General features: G+C 35.3%; 1 protein-coding gene across 6 annotated transcripts in view; it reads left to right on the top strand.

Moving 5' to 3' along the window:
* Positions 1-4578, top strand: part of NEK1 (NIMA related kinase 1) — a 216804-nt gene extending 212226 nt beyond the window's left edge. For all 6 annotated transcript variants that reach the window (XM_027599178.2, XM_027599176.2, XM_027599175.2 and 3 more), the window contains one exon: positions 2568-4578. In XM_027599178.2, the coding sequence (XP_027454979.1) occupies positions 2568-2581 (14 nt within the window). In that variant the 3' untranslated portion in view covers positions 2582-4578. The remainder of the gene's footprint in view (positions 1-2567) is intronic.
* Positions 4579-12288: the final 7710 nt, after the last annotated feature.

The raw sequence follows: 12288 nt of genomic DNA, 5'->3' as shown, positions 1-12288 counted from the left end.
TTATAAAATGTATATGGAACTATATGAATAAATTGCTCTTTTGTATTGTTAATCCTAAAACAGTTAAATGTTGGACAGTGATTGGATTTAGAATAACTATTTCAAAGTCATTCTTAATGGAAATACTTAGACCCTAGATCTGGTTGTCTTATAGATTGTTCTTTTAGGCCACATTAGGGGATAATAATTAAACCATGTGATCTACATATGGCACTTACACACTTTGATATTCTTTTTTAGGTGAGGGGGAGATTAATGAAGGGAGAGGATAGGTAAATTATATCTAGCTCACCCAAAAGTGCTATCATTGTCATTAAGAAATATGTTAAAAAGAAAATTATCTAAAATACATTTCTGTTTTATTTTACTGAAAATGATCTGAGTCCTCAAAAGATGGCCCCCTCTCTTCAGCTGCCTGATACTATTAGAATATAGGTTTGGTAAGCATCTACAACTGCAGCTATTAGGATAATTAATGCCATTTAGTCCATAGCTAAGTACTGTCCAGAGTCAGAAGTCAAATACAACTAGTAAAATGTGTAAGTTTTTTTACATTATTCCTAAAAAATTCCTCCACAAGGGGGAAAGGATTATAACTGTGGTCAATGGTAGAATGGCAAAGGCCACCAAGTCCTCGTGTAGAATATCAATCTTGGCAGTCCACGCCTGTAGATCTTCCTTCCACATTTATTTTAGAGTATTGTACTGTGTTTGTGTAATGAAGTTCTCTATAGCAGCTAAAACAAATGAACTAAATTTTCATCTATCACTATGAATAAGCCCCACAAATATGAATGGAATAAGTAGGACAGAGAACCATTTATATAATGTTTAAAAGCAATATTATTTAGGTGTGCATATATGCAATAAAAGTAAAAAAAAAACATGAAAAGAAAAGATACACATCAGTTTAGGATATTGATAATACCTTGGGCAAGAAGAAAAGACAACAAGATTGGAAAAGGGTACTTTCTATCTGTAATATGTTTTTCTTAAAAAATAACCCATATCAGTATGACCCAAAATTAACTTTTATTAATTCTCAGTATTGGGTACATGTGTGTTCATTGGTTTGCTCTCTGTACCTTTCTATTTGAAACATTTTGAGACCAATGGAACAGAATAGAGAGCCCAGACATGGACCCTCAACTCTATGGTCAAATAATCTTGAACAAAGCAGGAAAAAAATATGCAATGGGAAAAAGACAGTCTCTTCAATAAATGGTGCTGGGAAAATTGGACAGCTATATACAGAAGAATGAAACTCGACCATTCTCTAACACCATACACAAAGATAAACTCAAAATGGATGAAAGACCTCAATGTGAGACAGGAATCCATCAAAATCCTAGAGGAGAACATAGGCAGTAACCTCTTTGACATCGGCCACAGCAACTTCTTTCAAGACACATCTCCAAAGGCTAGTGAGACAAAAGCAAAAATGAACTTTTGGGACTTCATCAAGATAAAAAGCTTCTGCAGAGCAAAGGAAACAGTCGACAAAACAAAGAGGCAAACCACAGAATGGGAGAAGATATTTGCAAATGACACTACAGACAAAGCACTGATTTCCTAGATCTATAAAGAACTTCTCAAACTCAACACCCAAAAAACAAATAAGTCAAAAAATGGGAAGAAGACATGAACAGACACTTCTCCAAGGAGGCCCTACAAATGGCTAACAGACACATGAAAAAATGTTCATCATCATTAGCCATCAGGGAAATTCAAATCAAAACCACCTTGAGATAACCACCTTACACCAATTAGAATGGCAAAAATTGACAAGGCAAGAGAACAACAAATGTTGGAGAGGTTGTGGAGAAAGGGGAACCCTCTTACACTGTTGGTGAGAATGCAAGTTGGTAGAGCCAACTGGATTTTAATGAAAGATCACTTTTGCTCGAGTGTGGAAGATCATGATTGCTGTGTAGGATTAAATCAAGCAGTCTGTTTAATTCATTCGACTATGTTTTTTTTAGAATAAAGAAAAATTGGAAGCAACCAACATAAGTGGAAATGGTTAATTTAATTATGCCTTATCTGTAAAATAAAATACTATGCAGCCACTGAAACTGACATGGAGCATATCCATGATTCATTCTTTCTCAACATATTGTAAAATTTTCATCATATGTAAAAGTTGAAAGAACTTTACATTTATCACCCATATACCCAGCACCTAGATTCTGCCACTTACATTTTATAATCTTGCTTTATTACTTATTTATCATTCTTCCATCCGTTGTGTGCATTAAAGAGGAAATATGCGATTAAAAAGTTAGATTTTGAAAGTTTTTTCAAAATTTGTTATTTGCATGGAATTATTGACATTGGCCATCTTTGGCTTATAGATGATTTTTGTTTCCCACTTTATTCATTGTACTGTTTGAATATTTTACACCAAGTATGTGATATTAAATAATATTAAGTGATCTTAAATAAAAACTACACTTAAAATTACATTAAAGCTCTTTTCCTTTACCATAAAAAAGAATTAGTTTTTTACTAAGTAGATACAGTTTGATTTGCAATGAAGTGAACTAATTTTTTTTTCTTTTTCACAGATAATGATGAATAATCATCAGAACATTCTTTAATTCTCAACTGTATGAGAACATTTATATTTGGCTCATCAGAAAAACAAGCTGCAGGGGGAAATGTAGCAATTTTCTACAAATACCAGATTTAAGATGGGCATGCTGATTGCATGAAAAAGATGGAGAAACATGCCATTTTTCAATTAAGATTCTAGTATTTTACCTATTTTATTTTGTTCACTGAGTTCTATAGTAACCTCCTACAGAATATATACTTTATTAAATTATCCAACCAAAGCATAAGAGACATTGATCCAGAGCTGGACTTAATGGTTCTGAAAAAGATTTACTAATGCAGTAAGGTAACTTTTACTTTGAGCAAATGTCTTTAAGATGAGAGAATTACTTAAGTTATGAAAGACTTGCCTATGGTTTTTCATTTAAGTATTTAAGCATGACTTTTTTTTCTGTCTACATGTTTTCGTATCCAGCAATTTGGTATGAAATAACCTTGTCAAGGGCTCTATTTAAATCTTTACATTTTGAAGATGGTATTTTTAGCCTTAAAGTTTATATTTTCCATCTTTTTTCAACCAGTGTGTCTCCTGAACTAGCTCAGTGGAACAGGCTGTAGAGGTCAGTCTTAGAAATCATTGAAAACTTTGATTATGGAAAAATAACAAAATTGTATTTCCTGGTATTTAAAAAGTTCGTTAATTTTTCCTTTTTAAGGACCAGAATCAGGAATATTATATTGAAAAATCAGTTTATGAATTTCAGCATTGACGTAGCATATATCATAAAGTTGCCCTTTTTGTTTTTAACTTTCATGTATATGCTTCCAGGGCAATACAGAAAAAGGAACTGTTTTTATTTTGACACTGTGACAGTTTGGGTAACTAGCATTCCAGAGCGGGGGTAATGTTTGCCTCTTTTATTTCCATTATGGTCATTAAAATGATGGTCACACAGCTTCAGTTGCAATGTGCCAGGTATTACATGGTTTCATTAGAGATATCTAAAGTCCAGATGCTTTTAGTAATAAAAGCATAATTTTTGAAACCGGAGTACATAGCAGTCTGGTTGGCATAATCTGTAATTTGAACAGTAAAATCTTATCTTGCAGCACTATCAGTACTAGGCTAACTTTATTATGTATATTATTTCTAACATCCAAAACTAACTACTTGATTTTTATATGTTTATTTTATGATATTACTATTAAATTTTTATTCTCTACCTGAAGTACACTATCAGTTGTCTTTTACTTATTTGCACTATTCTTAATAGAATGCTTTTACAATGAGCTGAGAATACTTTTGTTTGTTTTATCTGATGATTTCCATTATGTTTTTCAAGGAGGAATATGAATTTTGCACTTTAATTCTCTACAATCCTGAAAAATGAGAATGATCTTTTAGGGAGTTATTTTCTAATTCTTAGCCTATTACAACTATTAGAAAAGCAACTAAGGATATAACACAGTAGAAAAGTTGTTTAACCATATTTCAAAAGATGTCATTTATATATATATATAAGAATAGGGATGACAAATAGGATTTATGCCATCTCCAGTCAATTGGTAGTGAGTGGCTCTGGATTGTTATTATGGAAAGATTGTGCCAGTGAAAAGTGGGCTATTATTATTTAATAAGGTCTATTATAAGTGGCCAAAGTGAATGTGGGAGCATCTATAGATTGATAAATTAGAGCTAGAAAGGGCTATGAGGATAATTTAGTATTACCTCCATTTAACAGGCAAAGACATTTGAATTGTAAAATGAATGAAGTCGCTTGCATAAAAGGCCAGAGTCAGACTAGTTCCAGGTCTAACATTGTGCTATTAGCACACTGGTTTTTTAATTTATTTCACCTGGAGAGTGAAAAAGAATAAATTCAATAGGAAAAAGTATACTTAGCATTAATACATTAAAAATTCAGAGATTTCCTGTTCCTAGGAATAACACTATTGTAATTAACCTTCCTGTTGAAAATTTTTTATTGTTAAATAAAGGGTTTTTTCCTCATAAATTAAAAAAAATACCTTTTATCACTTCATTGATGATGGATCTTTAAAGATCGTGTGTGTGTGTGTGTGTGTGTGTGTGTGTCTTTAATATACATCTAAAAATACAGAAGTTGTCAGAAGATGAATTGCAAGGCCAAAGCTTAGGAGAAAGTCTCAATCTGGAGATTAATGAATTTTGGAGAGAAAAAGGTAGTTTTGACCTGAAAGTATCCAACACCTTACACTTTGATATAGTAGCTCATGGAGCAAAAGAGGTAAAAGATGAGGCCAAGGGCCCATCCAAGTAGGAGAATCCTGTAGGAAACCGTACATTAAGGTGGGACTTCAGAAGCTTACATCTTCACAATAAGGGAGAACTAGAACTAAACCCAACCACAAATTCAGGGACTATAGGAAAATAAAAGGACAAAAAAAAAATGTATTAAGAAGTCATGACCACAAACCAGTCTTTAAGTGGTTTTGTATCTTGAGCACCAAACTCTGAGTGGGCCAGGTAACTTTAAACTCAAACATAATTTGAAATGATTCCCAACTAGTAGTACTCCCATGAACCAGGCAGAAGCCATTCCAATGCCTCTGTGAAGGAAGACATTTATTTTATATCTTGAAAAGCCCCAAAAGTGAGTTTTGAAGACAATAAGCACAGAGAAAAAAGTACACAATCAATCAAGGCAATATAAGTGGGAGATAGGGACAGGATCTGCACAGACTTTAGATTTTTTTCTTTTTTTTTATTATGTTAATCACCATACATTACATCATTAGTTTTTGATGTAGTGTTCCATGATTCATTGTTTGTGCATAACACCCAGTGCTACATGCAGAATGTGCCCTCTTTAATACCCATCACCGGGCTAACCCATCCCCCCACCCCCTCCCCTCTAGAACCCTCAGTTTGTTTCTCAGAGTCCCATCGTCTCTCATGGTTCGTCTCCCCCTCCGATTTCCCCCTTTCATTCTTCCCTTCCTGCTATCTTCTTCTTTTTTTTTTTAAACATATAATGTATTATTTGTTTCAGAGGTACTGGTCTGTGATTAAACAGTCTTACACAATTCACAGCGCTCACCATAGCACATACCCTCCCCAATGTCTATCACCCAGCCACCTCATCCCTCCCACCCCCACCCCTCCAGCAACCCTCAGTTTGTTTCCTGAGATTAAGAATTGCTCATATCAGTGAGATCATATGATACATGTCTTTCTCTGATTGACTTATTTCGTTCATCATAATACCCTCCAGTTCCATCCACGTCATTGCAAATGAAAAGATTTCATTCCTTTTGATGGCTGCATAATATTCCGTGTGTGTGTGTGTGTGTGTGTGTGTGTGTGTGTGTGTGTGTGTGTGTACACACTTTATCCATTCATCTGTCGATGGACATCTTGGCTCTTTCCATAGTTTGGCTATTGTGGACATTGCTGCTATAAACATTCGGGTGCATGTACCCCTTCAGATCACTACATTTGTATCTTTGGGGCAAATACCCAGTAGTGCAATTGCTGGGTCGTATGGTAGCTCTATTTTCAACTTTTTGGGGAACCTCCATACTGTTTTCCAGAGTGGCTGCACCAGCTTGCATTCCCACCAACAGTGTAGGAGGGTTCCCCTTTCTCCACATCCGCGCCAACATCTGTCATTTCCTGACTTGTTAATTTTAGCCATTCTGACTGGTGTGAGATGGTATCTCATTGAGGTTTTGATTTGGATTTCCCTAATGCCGAGCGCTGTTGAACACTTTTTCATGTGTCTGTTGGCCATTTGGATGTCTTCTTTGGGAAAATGTCTGTTCAAGTCTTTTGCCCATTTCTTGATTAGATCATTTGTTCTTTGGGTGTTGAGTTTAATAAGTTCTTTATAGATTCTGGGTACTAGTCCCTTATCTGATATGTCATTTGCAAATATCTTCTTCCATTCTGTCGGTTGTCTTTTGGTTTTGTTGACTGTTTCCTTGGCTGTGCAAAAGCCTTTTTCTTGATCAAGTCCCAATAGTTCATTTTTGCCTTTGGCAAAACATTGCCTTTGGCAATGTTTCTAGGAAGAAGTTGCAGCAGCTGAGGTCGAAGAGGTTGCCTGTGTTCTCCTTTGGGATTTTGATGGACTCCTTTCTCATCATTTAGGTCTTTCAATCATTTTGAGTCTTTTTGTGTGTGGTGTAAGGAAATGGTCCAGTTTCATTCTTCTGCATGTGGCTGTCCAATTTTCCCAACACCATTTGTTGAAGAGACTTTTTTCCATTGGACATTCTTTCCTGCTTTGTTGAAAATTAGTTGACCATAGAGCTGAGGGTCCATTTCTGGGCTCTCTGTTCTGTTCCAGTGATCTATGTGTCTGTTTTTGTGCCAGTGCCATACTGTCTTGATGATTACAGCTCTGTAATAGAGCTTGAAGTCTGGAATTGTGATGCCGCCAGCATTGCTTTTCTTTTTCAACCTTCCTCTGGCTATTTGGGGTCTTTTCTGGTTCCATACAAATTTTAGGATTATTTGTTCCATTTCTTTGAAAAAAGTGGATGGTATTTTGATAGGGATTGCATTGAATGTGTAGATTGCTCTAGGTAGCATTGACATCTTCACAATATTTGTTCTTCCAATCCATGAGCATGGGACGTTTTTCCATTTCTTTCTGTCTTCAATTTCCTTCATGAGTATTTTATACTTTTCAGAGTACAGATTCTTTGCCTCTTTAGTTAGATTTATTCTTAGGTATCTTATGGTTTTGGGTGCGATTGTAAATGGGATCGACTCCTTAATTTCTCTTTCTTCTGTCTTGTGTTGGTGTATAGGAATGCCACTGATTTCTGTGCATTGATTTTATATCCTGCCACTTTACTGAATTTCTATATGAATTCTAGCAGTTTTGGGGTGGAGTCTTTTGGGTTTTCCTCATAAAGTATCATATCATCTGCAAACAGTGAGAGTTTGACTTCTTCTTTGCCGATTTGGATGCCTTTTCTTATTGTCTGATTGCTGTGGCTAGGACTTCTAATACTATGTTGAATAGCAGTGGTGATAGTGGTCATCCCTGCCATGTTCCTGACCTTAGGGGGAAAGCTCTCAGTTTTTCCCCATTGAGAATGATGTTCACTGTGGGTTTTTCATAGATGGCTTTTATGATATTGAGGTATGTACCCTCTATCCCTATACACTGAAGAGTTTTGATCAAGAAAGGATGCTGTACTTTGTCAAATGCTTTTTCTGCATCTACTGAAAGGATCCTATGGTTCTTGTTCTTTCTTTTATTAATATATTGTATCACATTGATTGATTTGCGAATGTTGAACCACCTTGCAGCCCAGGGATAAATCCCACTTGGTCGTGGTGAATAATCCTTTTAATGTACTGTTGGATCCTATTGGCTAGTATTTTGGTGAGAATTTTTGCATCCATGTGCACAGACTAGATTTGAAATCATCAGAGATGTGTTATAAAGTAACTGTACTTACTGGGTTTAAAAAATGATCAACAAACTTGAAAATATCTGCAGGGAAAGAAAAACTAAGTTTTGTATACAGATTTGAATAACCAAATAGAATTCAGTTACATGAAAAATACCAATAGCCAAAGTTTTAAAACTCAGTGGACATGCTTGGCAGTAAGCTATGCATGGCAGAAAAGAGAAAGAAATGGAAGAAATTATCCATGATACAGCACAGAGAGAAAAAATGTGAACAATACAGAAAGTAAGAGACCAATTCAGTAAGAATGTCTAGTATATATTTGATTGGAGTCCTAGAGAAAAAGGAAGAATGGGATAAAGTTAATTGGAGAGATAAAGGCTAAGAATTTTTCTGATCTATTGGAAGACACCAATCCACAGATTGAAGAAGCCCAGTGAATGTTAAGCAAGATAAAGTAAAAGAAATTCTTTTAGTGTCTTTTTTTAAAATTTTATTATGTTATGTTAGTCACCATACAATACATCATTAATTTTTGATGTGATGATCCACGATCTATTGTTTTCGTATAACACCCAGTGCTCCATGCAGTACGTGCCCTCCTTAATACCATCACCAGGCTAACCAATCCCCCCTCCCCCCTCCCTTCTAAAGCCCTGTTTGTTTCTCAGAGTCCATAGTCTCCCATGGTTCATCTCTCCCTCCGATTCCCCCCCCTTCATTTTTCCCTTCCTTCTCCTAATGTCCTCCATGCTATTCCTGATGTTCCACAAATAAGTGAAACCAGATGGTAATTGACTTTCTCTGCTTGACTTATTTCACTTAGCGTACTCTCCTCCAGTCCCATCCATGTTGATGTAAAAGTTGGGTATTCATCCTTTCTGATGGCTGAGTAATATTCCATTGTATATATGGACCACATCTTCTTTATCCATTCATTTTTTGAAGGGCATCTCAGCTCTTTCCACAGTTTGGCTATTGCTGACATTGCTGCTATGAACATTGGGGTGCATATGGCCCTTCTTTTCACTACGTCTGTGTCTTTGGGGTAAATACCCAGGAGTGCAATTGCTGGGTCATTGGGAAGCTCTATTTTTAAATTTTTGAGGAACCTCCACACTGTTTTCCAAAGTGGCTGTACCAACTTGCATTCCCACCAACAGTGTAAGAGAGTTCCCCTTTCTCCACAACCTCTCCAACATCTGTGTCTTTAGAGTGAAACTGGATATCAGAGACAAAGAAAATTTTAAAAGAAGTTGAAATTAAAAAGCATACTACTTTCAAAGGAATGTTAAAGACTACCAAGTGGCTTTTCAACTGTAGTAATAGAACAGTGGGATGGTATCTTCAGTGGGACAAAAAAAATAATCATCATTTAGAATTATATATGTAGCAAAAAATCTGTTTCATGAATGAATAAAAATGAATTCTGACTCTCACAACTGGCCATGATGTAAAAGAGAGATTTGCCTTCCAACCTTTAACAATTAAAACACTGGACAAAAATACATGAACAGTGATTTTCAGAGAGTGGGCAACTGACAATAAAGGTCAGTGATCCGAGAAAGAAGGGAAACAAATGAGTTAAGCCCTGTGATTGTCCAAATTTATTGTGTAGAAATAACATGGGAGCCAGGGAACCCATACAAAACCCAGGATTCTCTCTAAGTTGAGATAGAATTTAGAGAGGTGAAAGGAGAGGTAAAAATCTGAATAGCCCTATATCTAATGATGAAATTTAATTTTAGTTTGAAATGTTCCCACAAAGAAAGCTTTGAGCCTAGATGGCTTCACTGATGAATTCTAACATTTCTGAAAGAAACAGTAGTAGTTCTACACAAATTGTTCCAAAATATAGGAGAGGAGGGAACAGTTTCCTACTTATTCTAAGAGCACAGCATTACCTTGCTCTCAAAACAAGGAAGGAGTTACAAGAAAACTATAAACTCATAAACCTTGTGAACACTAATGAAAAAATTATTAAAATTTTCTCAAGTCAAACCAAACAATATCAAAAAAGGACAACACATCATAACCAAGTGAAGTATATGCCAGAAATGCAAAACTGGTTTAACATTTGTTTTAAAAGATTTTATTTATTTATTTGACAGAGAAGGAGAGAGGGAGCACACAAGCAGAGGCAGGGGAGAGGCAGACTCTCCACTGAGCAGGGAGCCCGATGCAGGGCTCGATCCCAGGACCCTGGAATCATGACCAGAGCCAAAGGCAGACGCTTAACGACTGAGCCACCCAGGCGCCCCTGGTTTAACATTTAAAACTCAATTTTATTCATCTTATTTTCAGACTAGAAAAGAAAAATCATATCATCTCAGTAGATACAGAAAAAATATTCGAGAAAATCCAATATCCATTTCTCATAAAAGTTTTCAGCAAACTAGAAATAAAAGGGAAATTCCTCAGTCTGATAAAGGTCATCTTAAACAAATTAAAACAGCTAACATACTGGTGAAAACAAAGTTTTCTCTCTAAATGGAAAAAGAACAAGTATTTCTGCTCACATCCCTTAGATTCTGTTTTGTGCTGGAGGTTCTAGCCATTTTGTAATGCAGTAAAAACAAATGTCTACAGATTGAAAAGAAAGAAGACTTTATTCGCAAATGATGTGATTGTCTCTCAAATCCTAAGAAAGCTGCACAAATGCTATAAGATCTAAAAGTTAAGCAAGATTGTAAGATACAAAGGTCAATATTAAAAATCAATTCTATATACTAACAAGGAACAATGAGAAATAGAAAATTTTAAGATACCATTTATAATAGCCTTAAAATTATGAAATGGGGATAAATTTCACTAAAAAGATGTGCAGGGGTGCCTGGGTGGCTCAGTTTGTTAAGCATCTGCCTTCGGCTCAGGTCATGATCCCAGGATCCTGGGATCAAGCCCCACGTCGGGCTCTCTGCTTCTCCCTCTCCCTCTACCTGCCACTCCTCCCGCTTGTGCTCTCTCTTTCAAACAAATAAAATCTTAAAAAAAAAAAAAAATGCAAGGTCTGTGCACCAAAACTACAAAACTTTGCTGAGAAAAAGATGACCTAAGTGGACAAATATACCATGTTCATGGATCAAAAAATGCAATATTGTTAAGTAGAGGAAAACAGGAGAAATCTTAGTTATCTTGGGTTTGGCAAAAGTTTCTTAAACAGACTTAAAATATTAAGTATAAAAGAAAAAATAAATTTGATTTCATTAAAATTATAAATTTACTTTTCAGAGGATATTGTTAAGAAAACAAAAAGGCTAGCCATAAACTGAGAGATGTTTGCCAAACATCTGTTGAAAATATGTTATCTATAATATATAAACACATAATTCAACAATGAGACAATTCAGTTTAACAATGGGCAAAATGTTTACATACACAATCAAAGAAGATAAATAGATGACAAGCTCATGAAGAGATGTTACCATTATTCATTAGCGAAGTACAAATGAAAACCACAATGAGATACCACTGTACACTCTAAAATGACTAAAAGAATGTTGAGAATGAAGTGCAGCAGAACTCATACTTTGCTGGTGAATACATAAAATATCACTTTGGTAAAGCAGAGTATGTGAATGCGCATAACAAATGTATTCATAATAGCCAATAACTATTAAAAAAAAAGCAAGGTATCAATCAACAACAGATAAATGGATAAACTGACATATCTACAAAATGCAGTACTACTGAGCAATAAATCTGAGCTATGAACACAGCATATTTGAGTCACAACAATAAGCTGTTGAAAGAATAAAAGCAACACGTCCTGTATGAGTCCACTCAATTGAAACTAGAAAAGACAGATCTGTAGTGATAGAAAGCAGACCAGTGACTGCCTAGGACTAAATAGGGGAAGGAATAACTGAGAAGGGACAAAATAGAACTTTTTTGGGTAGTGGGAGTATTCTATATTTTTGTGAATTTGGTTACACAAATGTTTACATTTGTCAAAATTTATTATACACTTAGATGAGTTCATTCCCTTGTATGTAAATAAACCTCAAACAAGTTGATTTTTGAAAATATATCAGACACGCTAAGAAACTTTAAAATGCAACTCATGCTTAAAAGGTTATATAGTAAATAACCCCCAAGTTTTTTAGATAATACAGTCAGGAAACAAGGACTCTAAAGCAGTTATTATAAGTATATTCAAGTGTTTGAAGGAAAATACGATTGGGATTAATGAACAGACATAGAATTTTTACAGATGAAAGTTTCCAACTTTTGACTCTATATTACCTTGACACCAAAATCAGACAAACAGTGGGATAGGAAAGAGGTGGGGGGCAAAGGAAAGGAAGAAAGAGAAAAAGACTG

This window comes from Zalophus californianus, chromosome 2 (genome assembly GCF_009762305.2).
Source record: "Zalophus californianus isolate mZalCal1 chromosome 2, mZalCal1.pri.v2, whole genome shotgun sequence".
Classification (NCBI taxonomy): Eukaryota; Metazoa; Chordata; class Mammalia; order Carnivora; family Otariidae; genus Zalophus; species Zalophus californianus.
Note: the sequence above shows the minus strand (reverse complement) of the source record. Positions and strands in the feature narration are given on the sequence as shown.